This window comes from Oikopleura dioica, chromosome 1 (assembly GCF_907165135.1).
Source record: "Oikopleura dioica chromosome 1, OKI2018_I68_1.0, whole genome shotgun sequence".
NCBI lineage: Eukaryota > Metazoa > Chordata > Appendicularia > Copelata > Oikopleuridae > Oikopleura > Oikopleura dioica.
The window spans coordinates 13,378,312-13,393,777 of NC_137291.1; the positions used below are offsets into that span (position 1 = coordinate 13,378,312).

Below are 15,466 nucleotides of genomic sequence, written 5' to 3' on the forward strand. Positions count from 1 at the left end.
GATAATCGGAAAATGAGTCATGATTCTGGAAAGCGCGAGCCCTCTAGTCCAATCGCCTCGCTGCGTGAATCCTCGATTTTTGATTTCCGAAATTCATAGATCTCAAGATCCAAGATTCTTATCATGAGATCTGAGATTCTTACTCAAGAAGATGGCCAGTTCAAGTTTACAGAAAACATTCTTTCAATATGAATGGCGAGATGAGTCGATTTATATTTTTCATTGAAAGGGACTTTTAACGATCTGCGTCGTAAATACGCCGGAGACGAAAGATGAAATACTCCTCCAGTTATCAAAAAACCTTCATTTTGTTTTCAAGATGGAAACAAGAGTGCTAAAAATCAACGAGAATATCGAGAAGCTAATTGCTCTTCTTGGCGGCGAATCTTCGAAAGGAATGGAAAAAGGTTAGCTAATCTTGATGCAGAGATCTAGTGATTGAACAATTCTAGCTCCTGAGTTCGTCAAGGAAGACATTTCAATGCCCGAAGAAGAAAAGCCCGAACATGAGCACCTTCCAAAACAGACCTTGCCTTCGGTTACGGAAGAGGAACCTCAGGAAGAAATCGTTGCTGAGAAAACTGCAGAGCAAAAAGAAGACAACGAGGAGGACTGTAAGATTTTTTCTATATAACAAAGAGATGATTTGTGTTTAGATGAGACTGCGGAAGACATATTTAAAAAAGCTGCTCAAGTCGGCCTTTCTGTTCGTCAATAATTCTCGTAAAACAAACATTATTTTTCTCTCGCTCGACTTTATTTTTCAAAGCATGCAGAAGCCGTCAGGCACTAGAATAGCAAAAGGATCATCGTAGTCGTCAGTTTGTGGTAAATGGTCGAGGTCTTCTCCTTCGATCGAAGTAAAATCGTCGTTGAAAGTGAATTTCGTGAATTTTCGAGGTCCATCGCCACCGACAACCATCACCTACAACAGTTTTCAGTTAATTTGAAAGGTAAGGTATTTGACCTCATTATTTGGGAAAAGCAGGGCTCTCGCATAATACCTTCGTGGGGTCCTAAAAATTTCTAAAAAAAGAAAAGCTTCATGTATCAAACCATTCAGGAGTTCCAATTTGGGTCCATTCATCATTGTACAGGCGCCATATATATTGAACTGTCCTATGAAGAAACAGTGTTATCAAATTTTGAACAGATAAACATACTGAGAGTCTCCTGGAAAGATGACGACGCCAAAATCGCCCCAAACAGAAGAGTAACTTTCAATATACGACTCTGGAAAAAGTATCCTGTAGTCGTTGATCCAGCCATCATTTTCACTTAAAATCATCGTTTTCGGCTTCGGTTAGCGGGTGGCGGATTCCGATTGAGGAGACTTTGTGAACTGCTTCTTGGTTTGACTTGTCTGGATAAACATGAGTGAAATAAAGGTGAATTCTAGTTCTACCTATTCTATCGAAAATTGCATCCGTAGCTGCAGTAGCATCGCCAATGGAGGAGGACGTTTCAGAGTCTTGGATTTGATCTTCAATATTCTAAATTTTCAAATAGAACTGATTATCCGCTGCGCCAAGATTACCACAAGAAGATCAGTCGGAACAGCGGTTAATCTTCTGTCTGGAATGAGAATTTCTTTCTTTGTAATCAAATCCGAATCGGTGAATAAATTGTTCAGACGTTTCAATTCTTCCTTTGATACTGCGAATCTCAGCGCAATCGACTAGTTTCTTGTAATGTTTTTTGAAAAAGGGGCTTTTTCTATACCTCGAGTGTTTCGTCCGCCTGAACTTTGTATCTGATCGTCTCTACCGTCTCTAGTTTCGGCGTTTTCCTAACTCGGGACCTTCTTTCTGATATTTCCGACGCTTCAAGAAGAGGAATTTCGTCTTCATCCTTTTTTCCCATTTCACAATTTTACGAGCACCTTTTCTACTTCATAAACGAATTGTATCTGAATGATTTCAATGGGTTAATTTCAATTCTCTTTTCCGCTCATTTCAGGCTCATCTCTTTCGTTAGATAATCGGAAAATGAGTCATGATTCTGGAAAGCGCGAGCCCTCTAGTCCAATCGCCTCGCTGCGTGAATCCTCGATTTTTGATTTCCGAAATTCATAGATCTCAAGATCCAAGATTCTTATCATGAGATCTGAGATTCTTACTCAAGAAGATGGCCAGTTCAAGTTTACAGAAAACATTCTTTCAATATGAATGGCGAGATGAGTCGATTTATATTTTTCATTGAAAGGGACTTTTAACGATCTGCGTCGTAAATACGCCGGAGACGAAAGATGAAATACTCCTCCAGTTATCAAAAAACCTTCATTTTGTTTTCAAGATGGAAACAAGAGTGCTAAAAATCAACGAGAATATCGAGAAGCTAATTGCTCTTCTTGGCGGCGAATCTTCGAAAGGAATGGAAAAAGGTTAGCTAATCTTGATGCAGAGATCTAGTGATTGAACAATTCTAGCTCCTGAGTTCGTCAAGGAAGACATTTCAATGCCCGAAGAAGAAAAGCCCGAACATGAGCACCTTCCAAAACAGACCTTGCCTTCGGTTACGGAAGAGGAACCTCAGGAAGAAATCGTTGCTGAGAAAACTGCAGAGCAAAAAGAAGACAACGAGGAGGACTGTAAGATTTTTTCTATATAACAAAGAGATGATTTGTGTTTAGATGAGACTGCGGAAGACATATTTAAAAAAGCTGCTCAAGTCGGCCTTTCTGTTCGTCAATAATTCTCGTAAAACAAACATTATTTTTCTCTCGCTCGACTTTATTTTTCAAAGCATGCAGAAGCCGTCAGGCACTAGAATAGCAAAAGGATCATCGTAGTCGTCAGTTTGTGGTAAATGGTCGAGGTCTTCTCCTTCGATCGAAGTAAAATCGTCGTTGAAAGTGAATTTCGTGAATTTTCGAGGTCCATCGCCACCGACAACCATCACCTACAACAGTTTTCAGTTAATTTGAAAGGTAAGGTATTTGACCTCATTATTTGGGAAAAGCAGGGCTCTCGCATAATACCTTCGTGGGGTCCTAAAAATTTCTAAAAAAAGAAAAGCTTCATGTATCAAACCATTCAGGAGTTCCAATTTGGGTCCATTCATCATTGTACAGGCGCCATATATATTGAACTGTCCTATGAAGAAACAGTGTTATCAAATTTTGAACAGATAAACATACTGAGAGTCTCCTGGAAAGATGACGACGCCAAAATCGCCCCAAACAGAAGAGTAACTTTCAATATACGACTCTGGAAAAAGTATCCTGTAGTCGTTGATCCAGCCATCATTTTCACTTAAAATCATCGTTTTCGTCAAGATGTCTGAAAGTACAAACCTGTATTGCTCGACAGATCTGGTGTATCTCTGGGCATACTGATCGTATCCAGCAATGAGAATCGGATTTCCTTTATAAGTTGGAATATGTCCTCCGATTGCAACGTGAGATTCATCAGGCACAGCCAAGCTTGCCTCCACAATCTTTGATCCATCATAGCTACAGTAAGATGTAACAAGAACATTTTTATTCAACAATTACCTTTGAACTTTCCCATATCCGTTGTAGAGCAAAATATGACCTTCAGGATCATCCTGGCTTGGCAAGTATCCTACAGATCCTTCGAAACAATCGAATTGAAAAGAAACACCTTCAGCTTTTTCAATATCGCAACCATTGAGAATATGCGGTCCATACTCTCGTTCACCTCCAATTACAAACCAACCACCGAAGAGGTAGTTTGTTCCCTTGTATAAAACTGAGCATCCTTCTTTACTGAAAAATTCAAGATTATCGGGACCATTGTTGAACCAAGAAATTTCCAAATCATCAATGTAGCTTTCAAAATTCACCAATGCAGTTGTATCCCGATGGTTATAGTGCATCAATAAAACAGAATTCAGCTCCTTTGATGGATCGTAGCAATCGTAATTCGGGCAAGGGCAACCATTTGGACAGCCTTCTTCGCAAGGGCAGCTCAGAATATCCTCTGAGTACTGTAATGTACAGAGAGTTAAGCAGCTGGAGTTTCCTCCGCACTTTCCAATGCAGTCGAATAGCTCTTGCTCAAGATCCGCCAAGCACTTCACGTGATCCTCATTCTCTTCAGGAAAAGCGCAAACATCGCAAATTTCAGCCGGGCAATCCTCGCATCCTCCAGGACAATCAATGTGACAAGGACATCCATCAATACAGTCGAATCCTTCACGAACACAAGCGTTCTCGCAAGAAGCATCGCCCGAGTTACAGTTGCTCAAGCATTGTAAAAGATCCTCGCTGCAGTTTGTTGAACAGAGTTCACCGAGATCAAGGTCGGTGCAAGTTTCATTTAGTCTCGGAAAAGGGTCGAAGAAATCTTCTCTCGGAAAATCCTGTAATAATGCTGAGTTCATTTTGGCAATTGATTCTTTCTCGTAGTGCCGCATCGAGAAGCAGATGAGAATTTCTCAGAAAATCAAATAAAGAGCATTTTTAAACACAGTAGTTTGTGGATACTTCCAAAAGAACAGGGTAAGAGGTTTGAACAGAAGTTCCGATGACTTCTGAGTTGATCAATTGATCTCCTTCGAAATCGAGTCGCTCGATGTTAAATGGGTCCCAGCTGCCGGAAACGATGAAAATTGACTTTTCTACTCTGATAGCAGATATAGGCGAGTCAGCCTGGAAATAAGAGTAAAATTTGGGAATGAATCTGAAACTTAGTACGTTTTGAAGATCTCCAATTTTCTCCCAAATGTCGTTTTGAAGAAGCCAAATGGCTGTTTGTGCTCGGTAACCGTAATCATCCGAATCATGATTGAATACTTGTCCCCCCGCAAGTAAGAGATTTCCAGTCGGTAAACCAATAAGAGCGTGAAGAATAATAGCACTAAACATTTACTACTATCTTGAACCTTTCAAATACCTTGGAAAATCATTGAAGTGCGACCAGCCAGAAGAAGAGAGAATCTCAACCTCTTTACCACCTTCCAAATTACCAACCTGATGCCCAACTGCTGTCGGTTGGCCTTTGTAGAGCCCAATATTGCCACTTTTATGTTTAAAATTCGTTCTCTGTGTCGAAGAAACTGTCGTTCCATCAAAAATTTCACATGCTCTGTAAAAATCGGGCTCTGTGTCAACGATTGAAGGAAAGCAGATCAATGCTTCTCCGCCATTTTCGATCGTAAGAGCTGCTCGCGGTGACTCGTAAATTAATTTTGAAGGCTGTTCTATCCATTCGCAACCGTTTAGTTTCGCGATCTAAAAGCAAATGAATCTTATTTTTTTTCCATTTTTACTCCTGCTCCTACGTTTCTAGTATCTCCTGCTCGATCATGGGCATCATCTTCAGTGTTCCGAGACCAAAAGCTTGCGCCAAAAACAAAGAGCTCACCATTCACAAGAGCATGAGCAGTGCCTTGAAGATAACGAAGTGAAGGTGCTTTAATTTTCGCAGGTGTCTTTCTTGAGCCATCAAGTGAAATGGAAAATGCTTGAGGCAATCTTTCACCCATCACCAAGATATGCTGATTAAAAGAATATCAATTTTTGATTAATGAAATAGTTGGTTTTTACTGGCTCATTTGGATAGACAGTTGTTGCAATCGTCGTTGTTATCATCGAAGTCGTTGTTTCCGTCTAAAGATAACAACAAAAATCCTTCATTCTGCTTACTGGACAAAGAGGAGAATCGCAGCCAACGCATCCTTGCTCACAGTTAGCACCACATGGACAATTATCAAGGCAGCCTGAGTACTCCCTGTCACAAATCGACAGACAGTATTCCGTCTCGCAGAGAAGACGACATTTGTTAAAATCAGCACGACAGAGTCCATTACATTCTGCTTGCAATTCTTCATCCCTGAATTTTTCATCGTCGTTTTGGGTATTAAATGAGTTCTACTCACGGACAATTGTCAAAAATCTCTGCCACAGGGTTTGCAATGGTTGATTCAAAAAATTGAAAAATGAGAAAAATTGAATATCTTTTCATTTTCATTAAAAATGAAGTTAACTATGTATGAGGAAGATCTGTTTTAACAGAGTTTTTTCTAGGTCAAAGAACGACTAAATAAATGTCAAACATGTATTTTTACACTACGACATCGAGTTCCTGATATTTACTCAGAATATGAAATTTACTTCGACGACTTTTACTGGTTCTATGCCACAAGTAGTTACGCAACTGAAGCATTCAGTTTGAAGGAAAAAATGAAATCTTCCTTGATTTCAGTGATATGATATCACGAACGACGGCATGCATTACATGTATTGCAATCATAAAAAAACAATGCATCGTCCTTTCTTCATCTGTATCAATTTTGAACTCTGAACAAAGGTCAGAACCTCGAAACAAAAATATCGTTTGTCCAACAGGATCACTCAAAGGTAGTCAACTCATAAAAGTTGACATAATCAGCAGACTCTGATCTCCATATTTGAGCAGCTCAAACAGTAGGCAGGCCTCTGAAAGACGTTCTTAGAGGTGTCGGTCAACGGATAAAGTTGCGTAGGCAATAAGTCTTGCCTCCCAAGCAGAAGCCAACGGCAATTAAGCCGTAGTAATTTCAGGTTGTACTGATAAACAAACGAAGTAGAGATTAACAGCAGCTCATCAGAGAGTAAGGGAGCATGCTGGTGACTTTTGTACTCAACGATGATGTCATTGAACATGAAGTTCTTCCCGGAGATGAAGAAAGGTTAGTCTTAGATGATTCCAGCGCAAGTTGTGATGTAATCATGGATCAGGGGGATCAGCTCATTAATTTAGCTTGCTGAGTTATATCCGCCGATATGGGAATACAGAAACGAAGCAAATGTGCGAAGAAGGCGGCTGTGGAGCTTGCTCAATCATTGAAATCATCGACGATGGTGCTCAAAAAACAAGGCTTGTTTTATTTTACCAAATCAAGATAGAACTCAGTTCTAAAATAAACATTTGCCAAGCCAGATTCTAGACGCGCTCTCTCAGCTTGTTTGATCACCCTTCCAAAGGCGGATGGAAGAAAGTTCGTCACGTCAAGCCAGATTTCTAAATCTGCTACAGGAAAGGCGATTCAAAAAAGCTTCGCGGAAAATTTTGCCTCGCAATGTGGCTACTGTACTCCTGGATTTGTCGTAGGAGCAACTTCCTGCACTTCACATGAAGAGCGAGAAGTTGAAATGAACGGTCATATCTGCCGATGTACCGGCTATTTTCCGATCAAAAACGCGAATAAGGATGCTCCTTTCATGGATATAGAAGACTTGGCAGAGCTGTGCGCAAGTTGCCCAAGCAGAAAAGTCGTTCAGAATCAATCGCAGCACTACTTCACCCCAACTTCTCTTGCTGATCTTCAAGTTTTGATGGAAATGCATTCATCTCACGAACTTATTGCAGGCCATACATCAAAACACGTTTCGAAATACTACAGAAACACAAGCAACGAAAAAGCACCAGTAACAATTGACATCACGAAGGTTGCTGAAATGACTGCAGTTTCTATTGTTGGATCAAAAATCACGATTGGTGCAGTAGCTACACTTGAAGATTTGCGAAGCCTTTTCAACAAATCATCTCTGAAGGTTCTCAACCAAGCAGGTCAATTCTTGACCAAGGTTGGTTCAATTTCCATGCGTCACCAAGCCACTTGGGCTGGATCTCTTGCTCTTCAGCGATCTGTTCCAGAGTTCGCCTCTGACATTTCAGTTATGCTCGCAGCTCTTGGTTTGAGGCTTGAAGTCCTCGACGAAACGAATACAAGAAAGTCCATCTCAGTCAGTGAATTCGTCAATGACTCGGCAAGCAATTTGGTCATCAATGGAACAATCGATACAACGGGCTTTGAGAGCGTAGTCGATTCTGTCACGTTCGGTAAAGTTATGGATCGGCCCACAATGGCAGCTGGTAAACTCACATTTGGCTTCTTCTCGACTGCAAGACTTTTCTGTTCTTCTACCGCTGGATTCAGACAGATCGAGTCTCCATCGACTTCTTCCACCGATGATTTGAACAAATCACTCGCTGGAGAATCTGACTTGCTTACCCGAGCTGAGTTGCTCAGACATTATTCAAAGCTAAGCGGAACCACTATCGCACCAGTCTCCCACGCTCAAGAATCTTACTCTATTGACGATTCTGCACAGCCAGACATCGCTAAAGGAGTCCCACAAAAACATGCTGAGCAACTTGCTGCTGGAACAGCCGAATTCCCCTCAGACTTTGAGCCAGCTGTGAATCAGCTCTATGCAAAATTTGTCAGTGCTGGTAAAATTGGAAATGTTGGAAGCATTAGTTTCGAGAAATGCCGAGATGTCAAGGGATTTGTTCGAGGAATTACTGCTGAAGACATTGTCAACGCCGGTTTCAATAATACCTTTTGCTATCCAGCTGGGCTTGAACCAGATGAAATCAACGAAGAGAGAGTTCTTGCCTATCCAAATATCGAGTACCACGCTCAACCCGTGGCCATCGTTGTTGCGAAGAGTCAGCAAGCTGCTGATAAAGTAGCTAAGCTAGTGGAAATTGAAGTGACTGGGTGGGCCCATGAAACACTTCAATCACCGGTTCAACTGTCGGAAGCCATCGAAAAGAAAGATTTCTTCCCTTCAGGATTCATGTCTTCTCGTGACCGTGGGGACGTTGAAGAAGAATTGGCGAATCCAACGAATCATCGAATCGAAGGGAAACTTCGTCTGCCAGGCCAGTATCACATGTTCATGGAAACCCACTTTGCGCGCGCAAATTTGCGAGACGAACAAGTCTTCATTGATCTGGGTTCGCAAGCTGTTGATAAGGTGCAGCGTAATGTTGGACATTGTCTTAACATGAACCACTCGGCAATCACTGTTACTTGTCGAAGAATGGGTGGCGGATTCGGCGGAAAAGCTACTCGAAGTCAATGGACTGCTTGTGCAGTCGCTATTGCAGCGAAATTGACGAAAAAGCCAGTCGCTCTCCATTTATCCCTTGAAGACTGTATCACCATCATGGGTGGTCGATCAATTTACGAAGTCGAGTATCGAGCGTCGTTTGAGAAGAAGACAGGAAAATGCACCGCCGTTGACTGCAAACTCTACTGCGAAGCTGGAGCAAACTACAACGACTCCGCTTTCAATGGAATGCTGACTGCGATGCACATGGAATCGAACTTGGGAATTCCAAACCTGCGTTTCGAATGTTTCGCTGTTCGAACAGCTTCGCCAGCTGTCACTTGGCTTAGAGCGCCTGGAATGCTTCAAGCGTCTTCTGTTCTCGCTCTCATTGTTGATGAAGGTGTTTCTGGTGTTCTTCCGGATTATCTTGAATCTTACAAATCTTGTTTGATGCCCAAAGGTTTTATGAACCTCATGGGTTCTGTTGAATCGACCGATCGAAACGTTACCATTATCGATGACATTTGCAACAAGGTCAACGTCGAGGCTTTAGAGAAAGAAGTCGATGCATTCAACTCTGCTAACAAGTGGAAGAAGAAAGCCTTGGCTGTCACAGGAATGAAATATCCAATGGATCCTGCCTTCCATGTCAACTCTTGCTTGGTCAATATTTGTAGACAAGATGCAACCGTGCAAATTCATGTCGGAGCCAGCGATATGGGTCAGGAATAGTTCAAGAGTACTTTTCTTTTTTCAAAGTTTATCATAATAAACTGTTTATGATTAAATAGACACAGTATTTTCTGAACTAAAACAGGCAACTGCAACTAGATCAGCTCAAACGGCGGCGAGAACTCTCGGCATCCCTCTAGAAATGGTGAATGTTCAGCCGACAAGTTCTGCAGTAACTGCCAACGGAGCACCTACTGGAGGAACTGTTTCTACTCAAGTCGCTTGCTACCTTATTTCTGAAGCTTGCAAGGTTTCATGAAAAATAAGAATATTTTTTCTTCATCCATTTAAAGATTCTGAATGCTTCTTTGGATCCTTACCGACCAGTGGCTCCTCATCGCGATTCTCTAGACATTTGGCGCGAGACTGTCAAAGATGCCGCCGCAAAAGGAGTTGATCTTCAAGCTCGTTTCCGAGGATCAATCCCTAACGGAGCCTACGCCTGTTACGGATCAGCAGTTGCTGTCGTTGAAGTTGACTGTCTCAACGGAGAGCATACCATTGAAAAGTTTGACTGCATCTATGACGCAGGAGAAATGCTCAACGTCGGCACAGAATTGGGTCAAGTCGAAGGAGGGTTGATGATGGGACTTGGCTGGCTCAAGATGGAGGATCTCAAATGGGATCAAGTTTCTGGCGCAAAGGTGTTATTTTCTGGCGTGAAAATCTTTACTATTTTCTAGCAACGGGGAACATGGGAATACAAAGTCCCGATGCATCTCGACATTCCAAAAAAATTCTCTTGCGAGCTGACAAACAAGTTCTTGGAAGCTGAAGAAAAACGACCCTTCCCAATCGGATCCAAACAAGCTGGAGAAGCTGCGATGCTTCTCAGCTTCGGTAAGCTGCTTTTAATCAAGCCAGACTTATCCATCAATTATTAAGCCTATCGAAACGCCCTTCAACGAGCCGTCCGCAAGTTCAACCCTCATGCAAAGATGATCGAGCTTCCAGCAAAAACTGATCATGTCCGAGAAGCAATTAATGTACAAGCTGATGCTCTTGTTCTCTGAGTTCAAATCATTCAACATATTCAATATAATTTTCATTCTTTTCTTGTCTATTTGAATTATTTGCAGCGTATACGACACATTTGAGTGAGTTCCTTTATTTCCGGTTGGATTCTTAACTCACAAATCTTGTCAATCATTATCGAGTCTAAAAAGAGCATGTCTACAAATCTTCGTCAAAAGCGAGTCTCTTTCGAAAAATGGATTCAAAATGCATGCAAAATGAAGGATAAGCCTGAGGAAGTTAGTAAAATGAGCAGACCTGATTCGAAAGTAATACAAGCTGGACAGCTCGCATGTCTGAAAGCGCACAATAACAAAAGAGCTCTTCATAAAAATACACCACCGATGAAGGTAATTTTTTCATTGATTCGATTTTTGAACAATTAATTCTAAAGATATGTGAAAAGTTGTGTGAAGAAGCTCAAAATGTTGCAGCAAACTTGGCAAGGCGCAACGGAATACGGTAAAAACTTACGAGATTACAGGCTTCATCATATTTTACAGATATTCATCTGGGGAAAACATTTACGTTTGCACAAGAACTAAATCACTTTCGAGTACATCTGCGATCAGGGAATGCTGTTTCAAAGCAGTTGACTCGTGGTATCGCGAAATTGAAAATTATTCTTTCGAAACGAGTAAAAAACTGAAGAAAAACCAGACGATTGCGCATTTCCAGCAAATGGTTTGGAGAGACTCCGTTCGCCTCGGCTTCGGAATAGCACAGCGAAGAGACGGAAATATCATAAGTAAAGTAGAATTATTAGTACTGCTCCGAAAAAGATTTAGTCATCTGTCGATACAGTCCACGAGCAAATGTTTTTCGCTCGAAGATCAATGCAAAGCAAATTATGCCTGTACAAACTCAATAAAAAGAATCATAAGCGCTCAGTGCGAAAGAGAATTTCGTCTCTAGTTTTTCAATACATGTATTATGGAATATTGAATTATCATATGAAAGGAAAGGAAAATGAAATTACTTCCGGTTTCGTTATCCAAAAAATTGACACAAGAATCGCCTCAAGAAATACAATAAAGCATCTAAGCTCTGAAAAAGTAATATAGCGGGTACTCAGGAGGAGGGAGATTAAGAGTTTGTTTTGTTTATTGGCACGAATAAGAAGTTTTCTAATTGACAGTTGTAATGGGAGACGAGAATCTGTTTTAGCAACTAATGAGATGTTGACGTGCCATTGACTTTATTTATCGAGCGGCGCCGCCGCCGCCGCGGCTTTCGCTATTGCCGTCAGCAGCGGCCTCGTTGTCGACCTTGAGCAGGTTGCAGATGAAGGCCATCGATTTGATGAATTCGTCGAAGCTGATCTTCCCGTCGAAATCCTTATCGATATGGGCAACTAGCTCATTCACCCTTGCCTCGGAAGAAAACACCTCAGGGAGTTCTTGAAATTAGTAAAAGAAGTTAGTTTTATGATGATTACCTTGTCCCATCATTGCCTTCAACTCTTCCTTGTCAAGCAAGTTGTCCTCACCGGCATGCTCGTTGAAGATTCCAATGATGGATCGCATCAAGTCGACGATTTTGGTCATGGCTTCAAAATATCACTACTTTATTTGATATGCGACTACTGACAGGAAATCCTCGATTATATTTGCAATTTACTTCCGTTTTTTGAAGCTGAATAAACAATTAGCCGCTGTGTTTAAAAATTGACGATTTTAACAAAGTTATAAGATATGAAATTATAAGTTGTAACATCCCTTTTAAAGCTGCTTTCTGAGTTCCTCTCTCAAATTCAAACTCAATTCGATTTATTTTTTCCTGCGATTTATCATTGATATAAAATAAGAGACAAAAATCAGACAGTGTATCTATCTGCCTGAAGTTTCATAAAAAGGAGAATTTACAAGACAAGAGTTTATTTTTCATTTTTTTTTTCCAAAAATCAATTTACTGGCAGCTTTAGAATCAAAATTGGAAAGTCATTTTTTTCGCCGAGTTGGAGCTATTTTGAGCTGTTTGGCGCGAGATGCCGCGCATTATACCTAAAGTTAACTGATTAAACGCAGCTAGAGTGAGATTAGATCCGACCTGGCCTGGCTGGGATTGGCAGTCATGTCCGAGTCGCCGATTCCGCAAGTGCCCACTCCGACCATTCCTTTGTTTCCAGCCGGAGTCTGGAAAATCGAGTTTTTCGTCTGAAATACTTTTCAAACACGATTTTTCGGAAAAGTAATCTCACCACTCCAGTTTTCTTCTTTTTGACCATTTTGTTGGCGAAGGACTGCCAACTCTTTTTCTGCCGCTCGCCGGCCGCGTCCATCGCCGCCAGTCGCTCCTTTTTCTTTTGCGCCTTTTTGCGCCGCTTTTCGATTTCGATTCTGAATTTCAAAAATATAAACTTAATTTCCGAATTCCTTGTTCGCACCTCTGTTTCTCCCTGGCTGCGTTTTTGTTGATTCCGTCCCCGACCATCACATTTCCGGCCATTTTGTCCATGTGAGTGCTCGGCAGCGGCGCTCGGGCCATCTCACTTTCGTCCTGCCACCTCGAGCCGCGGACGCTGCGTTTTCCGTCGAACTTGTTCAGCTGCGAAATAAGCACTGTCTCGCTGTTTCCGTACTACAAGACTAGGTTGGTTATCCCACCAACGACTGTCATTCTTACTTGCGCAAAGGTAACTTTCGCTGTTCCGGCGTTTTCGTCGATTTGGTTAATAATCGCCTCGTAAAGCTTCCCGTCGTCGGAATAGGGCGCCTGAACAGTCATGCCAATGCGCCAGTTGGCCGTTTTCTTGTGATCATTAATGATCTGGTTCGTCATTTCGATGATCTCGTCCAGGTCCTTTTTCAGATCGATCATTTCTTGGTTCTCTGGGTCTGCGGTCAAAGCAGCCTCAACCTGGCCCAGCTGCAGTTTGTAATTTGCTAGTTGCGAAATCGGATCATCCATTTTCAAGTTTTCTGAGAATTTTTCAATAATTAGTTTTTGCGAAAGAAGATTTTAAAGGGTCAATGCACTGCTGGAAACACTCTCCCACTGAGACTCTAGCTCCTGGGAATAAAAGACAACAATTCTAGTTTTTAGCTGCTGCTTCTACTTTATTCGAGAGACAACTGACCAGTCGAGACTGGCACTGCGCGCGCAACGTCCCACTGATCAGTATCAAAGTTCAACGGGTTCGCCCAGAATGCGCTAACCCTTTACCTCCCCTTGATACAGAACAGTGCGACAATAAGTAAAGTACAGGTAGAATGTCCCTTTCGGGCTCGAAGGAACATCGGTAGAATTGGGACAGTCGGCGGCAGATTTTTGAAGAGGGTTTTGTACGGTGATGAAGCAGCAAACATCTTGATCCTAAGCAGTAGACAACTTCCAATCCCCAAAAAGCATCAGAAAGCCCAATTGCCAACACTAGCCTTCGTACTTTTTCTTCGTAGGGTCCAGCGAGAGACGAGATGGACGGAGAATATTCCGCTTGGGGCTAGGAGAAGACGGGTTGGAAGTAGACCTTTGGGGTTGTGACGAAGCCAGGATCAGGAGCGAAGATGGGATCAGAGATGTTGACTCCGTCGCCGAGCCAGATTTTGGAGCTTCGAATAGAGGCTTTGGCGGAGCGATCGGAGAGAGAGAAGATGGAATCTTTTCGGGCGGTTTGGGCTTGCGTGACCGAGATTGTGACTCGATACCCTTACCTCCCCTAGTCACATGATCGTTCTGCTTTATTTTCGACTTGAAGTTTTTGATCAAGTGTGGCCATTCGGTCAAGTCCAGATTTTGATCATAGTCATCAAGGAAAGGAACTATTTCCTCGATCGCGGCGACATGGGAACGGTGAATGAGGTCGACGGTGCTGTTTGCATCTTCGACGAGGCAGACCTGCTGGTTGGTGGATCTGAGGGTGGAGGGGCCACTCCATTTTGCATTGGAGTTTTTGGCGTCTCCGGCGAGTGGGCGTAGCTTGACAACTTGGGGTTTTAGTTTCGAAGCTTCGGTGAACTCGAACTTGACGTTTCCAAGTAAATTGTTTATCGAGTAGGAAGAGATATTGCTGTTGCGCAAATAATCTCGTCCTAAGAGTGCTGGGCGGCATTGTCCATCCATCACAGTTGCGGCGAGCTCAAACTGAGGGCCTTTGTCGAATCTAACCTTGCAGTAGAGGGTTCCCCTTGGAGTTTCAGCTACTCCGCTAATACCGGCTACATCGTGGTTTGGAGCGCTCAAATTGCGTAGCACGTTTTGGGGGATAACATGCGAAGGTAGAATTGTTGAATATGCGCCAGTATCGAATTCGATGTTGCAGTCGAACGAATCTTGTCCTGACTCAAATGTGGCGCGTAGAAAATATCCAGGGCGGGATTCGACCTTTTCGGTCAGGTGCACTGGAATTGCAGAGAAGAGGGCATGGACATCGGCGAAATTATCGGGTTCCACGTTGTAGTGGCTTTTACGCTGCATTTGATCGGGCTTTTCGGACTTCTCGTCCTTTTTCTGCGCAGAATTCTGGTCCCGATTGTGCCAAGAGCGTTTACCCTCGCCATGTTTTCCATAACCTTGCTTCTGTTTGTTGTTGGATCCGGGTTGAGTTTTGTTGACGTTGATGACATCTGAAGAAACGCGGTTTCGGCGACTGGTCTCGGCTTTGAGTGCGAGGTCGTTAAGCGTGAAGGTTTTGTCGATGGAGCTCAGAAGAGCGTTGTAAGTGTCAGGCTCCTGGTCGCGGAGGGCTCTGACAGCGAACATTGTTGCCCATGCTTCGTGGATATCTTCCACATTTGGCTCAGCATCGTTGTTAGCAGTTTTGAAGGTTTCGAGAAACGCGGCTTTTGCCTCAGCGAGTTTTGTTGCGAGCTCGGATGTGAAATGAGTCACGGGGCGCGATCGGTCGAAAACGATGTCGCTGACATCGAGCATCAGTAGAAAATGCGAGATTTTTGGGCCATAGTGCTTCTTGAGAAGCCCAATGGCGGC

At 42.6% G+C, this 15,466-nt stretch overlaps 9 protein-coding genes across 11 annotated transcripts; 4 read left to right on the top strand and 5 right to left on the bottom strand.

Moving 5' to 3' along the window:
• Positions 1 to 77: 77 nt before the first annotated feature.
• Positions 78 to 744, top strand: LOC145695343 (uncharacterized). The gene is made up of 3 exons (XM_081772342.1): positions 78 to 407; positions 453 to 614; positions 657 to 744. The coding sequence occupies exons 1-3, from the start codon at positions 320 to 322 to the stop codon at positions 716 to 718; spliced, it is 312 nt and encodes a 103-aa protein (XP_081628468.1). The 5' UTR covers positions 78 to 319; the 3' UTR covers positions 719 to 744.
• Positions 745 to 750: 6 nt separating this feature from the next.
• LOC145695342 (uncharacterized) lies at positions 751 to 1,951 on the bottom strand. 2 transcript variants are annotated; one of them, XM_081772341.1, is made up of 5 exons: positions 1,406 to 1,490; positions 1,164 to 1,363; positions 1,057 to 1,119; positions 968 to 1,016; positions 751 to 925 (listed from the first exon to the last, which is right to left on the bottom strand). In XM_081772341.1, exons 2-5 carry the CDS (start codon positions 1,286 to 1,288, stop codon positions 764 to 766), a joined length of 399 nt encoding a protein of 132 aa, XP_081628467.1. In that variant the 5' UTR covers positions 1,289 to 1,363; positions 1,406 to 1,490; the 3' UTR covers positions 751 to 763. The 2 variants fall into 2 exon arrangements, with proteins under 2 accessions (XP_081628467.1, XP_081628466.1); XM_081772340.1 differs by lacking the exons at positions 751 to 925; positions 968 to 1,016 and adding exons at positions 1,538 to 1,678; positions 1,723 to 1,951 and having other exon boundaries at positions 1,058 to 1,119; positions 1,406 to 1,493.
• Positions 1,952 to 2,041: 90 nt separating this feature from the next.
• Positions 2,042 to 2,720, top strand: LOC145695344 (uncharacterized). Its single transcript, XM_081772343.1, has 3 exons — positions 2,042 to 2,383; positions 2,429 to 2,590; positions 2,633 to 2,720. The coding sequence occupies exons 1-3, from the start codon at positions 2,296 to 2,298 to the stop codon at positions 2,692 to 2,694; spliced, it is 312 nt and encodes a 103-aa protein (XP_081628469.1). The 5' UTR covers positions 2,042 to 2,295; the 3' UTR covers positions 2,695 to 2,720.
• A 6-nt stretch (positions 2,721 to 2,726) lies between these two features.
• Positions 2,727 to 4,382, bottom strand: LOC145695339 (uncharacterized). The gene is made up of 6 exons (XM_081772336.1): positions 3,497 to 4,382; positions 3,296 to 3,454; positions 3,140 to 3,253; positions 3,033 to 3,095; positions 2,944 to 2,992; positions 2,727 to 2,901 (listed from the first exon to the last, which is right to left on the bottom strand). The coding sequence occupies exons 1-6, from the start codon at positions 4,378 to 4,380 to the stop codon at positions 2,740 to 2,742; spliced, it is 1,431 nt and encodes a 476-aa protein (XP_081628462.1). The 5' UTR covers positions 4,381 to 4,382; the 3' UTR covers positions 2,727 to 2,739.
• Positions 4,267 to 5,968, bottom strand: LOC145695340 (uncharacterized). Its single transcript, XM_081772338.1, has 7 exons — positions 5,845 to 5,968; positions 5,612 to 5,798; positions 5,513 to 5,575; positions 5,248 to 5,463; positions 4,860 to 5,197; positions 4,661 to 4,823; positions 4,267 to 4,615 (listed from the first exon to the last, which is right to left on the bottom strand). The coding sequence occupies exons 1-7, from the start codon at positions 5,934 to 5,936 to the stop codon at positions 4,427 to 4,429; spliced, it is 1,248 nt and encodes a 415-aa protein (XP_081628464.1). The 5' UTR covers positions 5,937 to 5,968; the 3' UTR covers positions 4,267 to 4,426.
• Positions 5,969 to 6,422: 454 nt separating this feature from the next.
• On the top strand, positions 6,423 to 10,578 carry LOC145695345 (uncharacterized). 2 transcript variants are annotated; one of them, XM_081772345.1, is made up of 8 exons: positions 6,431 to 6,508; positions 6,556 to 6,636; positions 6,708 to 6,824; positions 6,895 to 9,514; positions 9,606 to 9,773; positions 9,817 to 10,167; positions 10,207 to 10,363; positions 10,409 to 10,578. In XM_081772345.1, the coding sequence occupies exons 2-8, from the start codon at positions 6,569 to 6,571 to the stop codon at positions 10,534 to 10,536; spliced, it is 3,609 nt and encodes a 1,202-aa protein (XP_081628471.1). In that variant the 5' UTR covers positions 6,431 to 6,508; positions 6,556 to 6,568; the 3' UTR covers positions 10,537 to 10,578. The 2 variants fall into 2 exon arrangements, with proteins under 2 accessions (XP_081628470.1, XP_081628471.1); XM_081772344.1 differs by having other exon boundaries at positions 6,423 to 6,636.
• Positions 10,579 to 10,746: 168 nt separating this feature from the next.
• On the top strand, positions 10,747 to 11,452 carry LOC145712258 (Golgi-associated plant pathogenesis-related protein 1-like). Its single transcript, XM_081789946.1, has 3 exons — positions 10,747 to 10,887; positions 10,932 to 10,999; positions 11,041 to 11,452. The coding sequence occupies exons 1-3, from the start codon at positions 10,756 to 10,758 to the stop codon at positions 11,450 to 11,452; spliced, it is 612 nt and encodes a 203-aa protein (XP_081646072.1). The 5' UTR covers positions 10,747 to 10,755.
• Positions 11,453 to 11,623: 171 nt separating this feature from the next.
• On the bottom strand, positions 11,624 to 12,104 carry LOC145711219 (protein S100-G-like). Its single transcript, XM_081788949.1, has 2 exons — positions 11,976 to 12,104; positions 11,624 to 11,936 (listed from the first exon to the last, which is right to left on the bottom strand). Exons 1-2 carry the CDS (start codon positions 12,082 to 12,084, stop codon positions 11,740 to 11,742), a joined length of 306 nt encoding a protein of 101 aa, XP_081645075.1. The 5' UTR covers positions 12,085 to 12,104; the 3' UTR covers positions 11,624 to 11,739.
• A 293-nt stretch (positions 12,105 to 12,397) lies between these two features.
• Positions 12,398 to 13,489, bottom strand: LOC145706861 (survival of motor neuron-related-splicing factor 30-like). Its single transcript, XM_081784318.1, has 5 exons — positions 13,163 to 13,489; positions 12,924 to 13,117; positions 12,738 to 12,876; positions 12,587 to 12,693; positions 12,398 to 12,540 (listed from the first exon to the last, which is right to left on the bottom strand). The coding sequence occupies exons 1-5, from the start codon at positions 13,445 to 13,447 to the stop codon at positions 12,501 to 12,503; spliced, it is 765 nt and encodes a 254-aa protein (XP_081640444.1). The 5' UTR covers positions 13,448 to 13,489; the 3' UTR covers positions 12,398 to 12,500.
• Between the last annotated feature and the right edge of the window lie 1,977 nt (positions 13,490 to 15,466).

Coding starts and splice junctions, on each gene's coding strand:
- LOC145695343 (XM_081772342.1), top strand. CDS start 320: ATGGAAACAAGAGTGCTAAAAATCAACGAGAATATCGAGAAGCTAATT. Junction 408..452: donor TTCGAAAGGAATGGAAAAAG/GTTAGCTAATCT, acceptor GAACAATTCTAG/CTCCTGAGTTCGTCAAGGAA. Junction 615..656: donor AGAAGACAACGAGGAGGACT/GTAAGATTTTTT, acceptor ATTTGTGTTTAG/ATGAGACTGCGGAAGACATA.
- LOC145695342 (XM_081772340.1), bottom strand. CDS start 1,863: ATGGGAAAAAAGGATGAAGACGAAATTCCTCTTCTTGAAGCGTCGGAA. Junction 1,679..1,722: donor AGGCGGACGAAACACTCGAG/GTATAGAAAAAG, acceptor ACAAGAAACTAG/TCGATTGCGCTGAGATTCGC. Junction 1,364..1,405: donor TGCAATTTTCGATAGAATAG/GTAGAACTAGAA, acceptor ATGTTTATCCAG/ACAAGTCAAACCAAGAAGCA.
- LOC145695344 (XM_081772343.1), top strand. CDS start 2,296: ATGGAAACAAGAGTGCTAAAAATCAACGAGAATATCGAGAAGCTAATT. Junction 2,384..2,428: donor TTCGAAAGGAATGGAAAAAG/GTTAGCTAATCT, acceptor GAACAATTCTAG/CTCCTGAGTTCGTCAAGGAA. Junction 2,591..2,632: donor AGAAGACAACGAGGAGGACT/GTAAGATTTTTT, acceptor ATTTGTGTTTAG/ATGAGACTGCGGAAGACATA.
- LOC145695339 (XM_081772336.1), bottom strand. CDS start 4,380: ATGCGGCACTACGAGAAAGAATCAATTGCCAAAATGAACTCAGCATTA. Junction 3,254..3,295: donor AGATCTGTCGAGCAATACAG/GTTTGTACTTTC, acceptor GATGATTTTAAG/TGAAAATGATGGCTGGATCA. Junction 3,096..3,139: donor ATCTTTCCAGGAGACTCTCA/GTATGTTTATCT, acceptor GTTTCTTCATAG/GACAGTTCAATATATATGGC.
- LOC145695340 (XM_081772338.1), bottom strand. CDS start 5,936: ATGAAAATGAAAAGATATTCAATTTTTCTCATTTTTCAATTTTTTGAA. Junction 5,464..5,512: donor CTGTCTATCCAAATGAGCCA/GTAAAAACCAAC, acceptor TCTTTTAATCAG/CATATCTTGGTGATGGGTGA. Junction 4,824..4,859: donor CACTTCAATGATTTTCCAAG/GTATTTGAAAGG, acceptor GTAAATGTTTAG/TGCTATTATTCTTCACGCTC.
- LOC145695345 (XM_081772344.1), top strand. CDS start 6,569: ATGCTGGTGACTTTTGTACTCAACGATGATGTCATTGAACATGAAGTT. Junction 9,515..9,605: donor TCGGAGCCAGCGATATGGGT/CAGGAATAGTTC, acceptor TCTGAACTAAAA/CAGGCAACTGCAACTAGATC. Junction 10,364..10,408: donor TGCGATGCTTCTCAGCTTCG/GTAAGCTGCTTT, acceptor TCAATTATTAAG/CCTATCGAAACGCCCTTCAA.
- LOC145712258 (XM_081789946.1), top strand. CDS start 10,756: ATGAAGGATAAGCCTGAGGAAGTTAGTAAAATGAGCAGACCTGATTCG. Junction 10,888..10,931: donor AAAATACACCACCGATGAAG/GTAATTTTTTCA, acceptor TTAATTCTAAAG/ATATGTGAAAAGTTGTGTGA. Junction 11,000..11,040: donor GCAAGGCGCAACGGAATACG/GTAAAAACTTAC, acceptor CATATTTTACAG/ATATTCATCTGGGGAAAACA.
- LOC145711219 (XM_081788949.1), bottom strand. CDS start 12,084: ATGACCAAAATCGTCGACTTGATGCGATCCATCATTGGAATCTTCAAC. Junction 11,937..11,975: donor GAAGGCAATGATGGGACAAG/GTAATCATCATA, acceptor ACTAATTTCAAG/AACTCCCTGAGGTGTTTTCT.
- LOC145706861 (XM_081784318.1), bottom strand. CDS start 13,447: ATGGATGATCCGATTTCGCAACTAGCAAATTACAAACTGCAGCTGGGC. Junction 12,877..12,923: donor GCAGCCAGGGAGAAACAGAG/GTGCGAACAAGG, acceptor TTTGAAATTCAG/AATCGAAATCGAAAAGCGGC. Junction 12,694..12,737: donor AAAAGAAGAAAACTGGAGTG/GTGAGATTACTT, acceptor AAAGTATTTCAG/ACGAAAAACTCGATTTTCCA.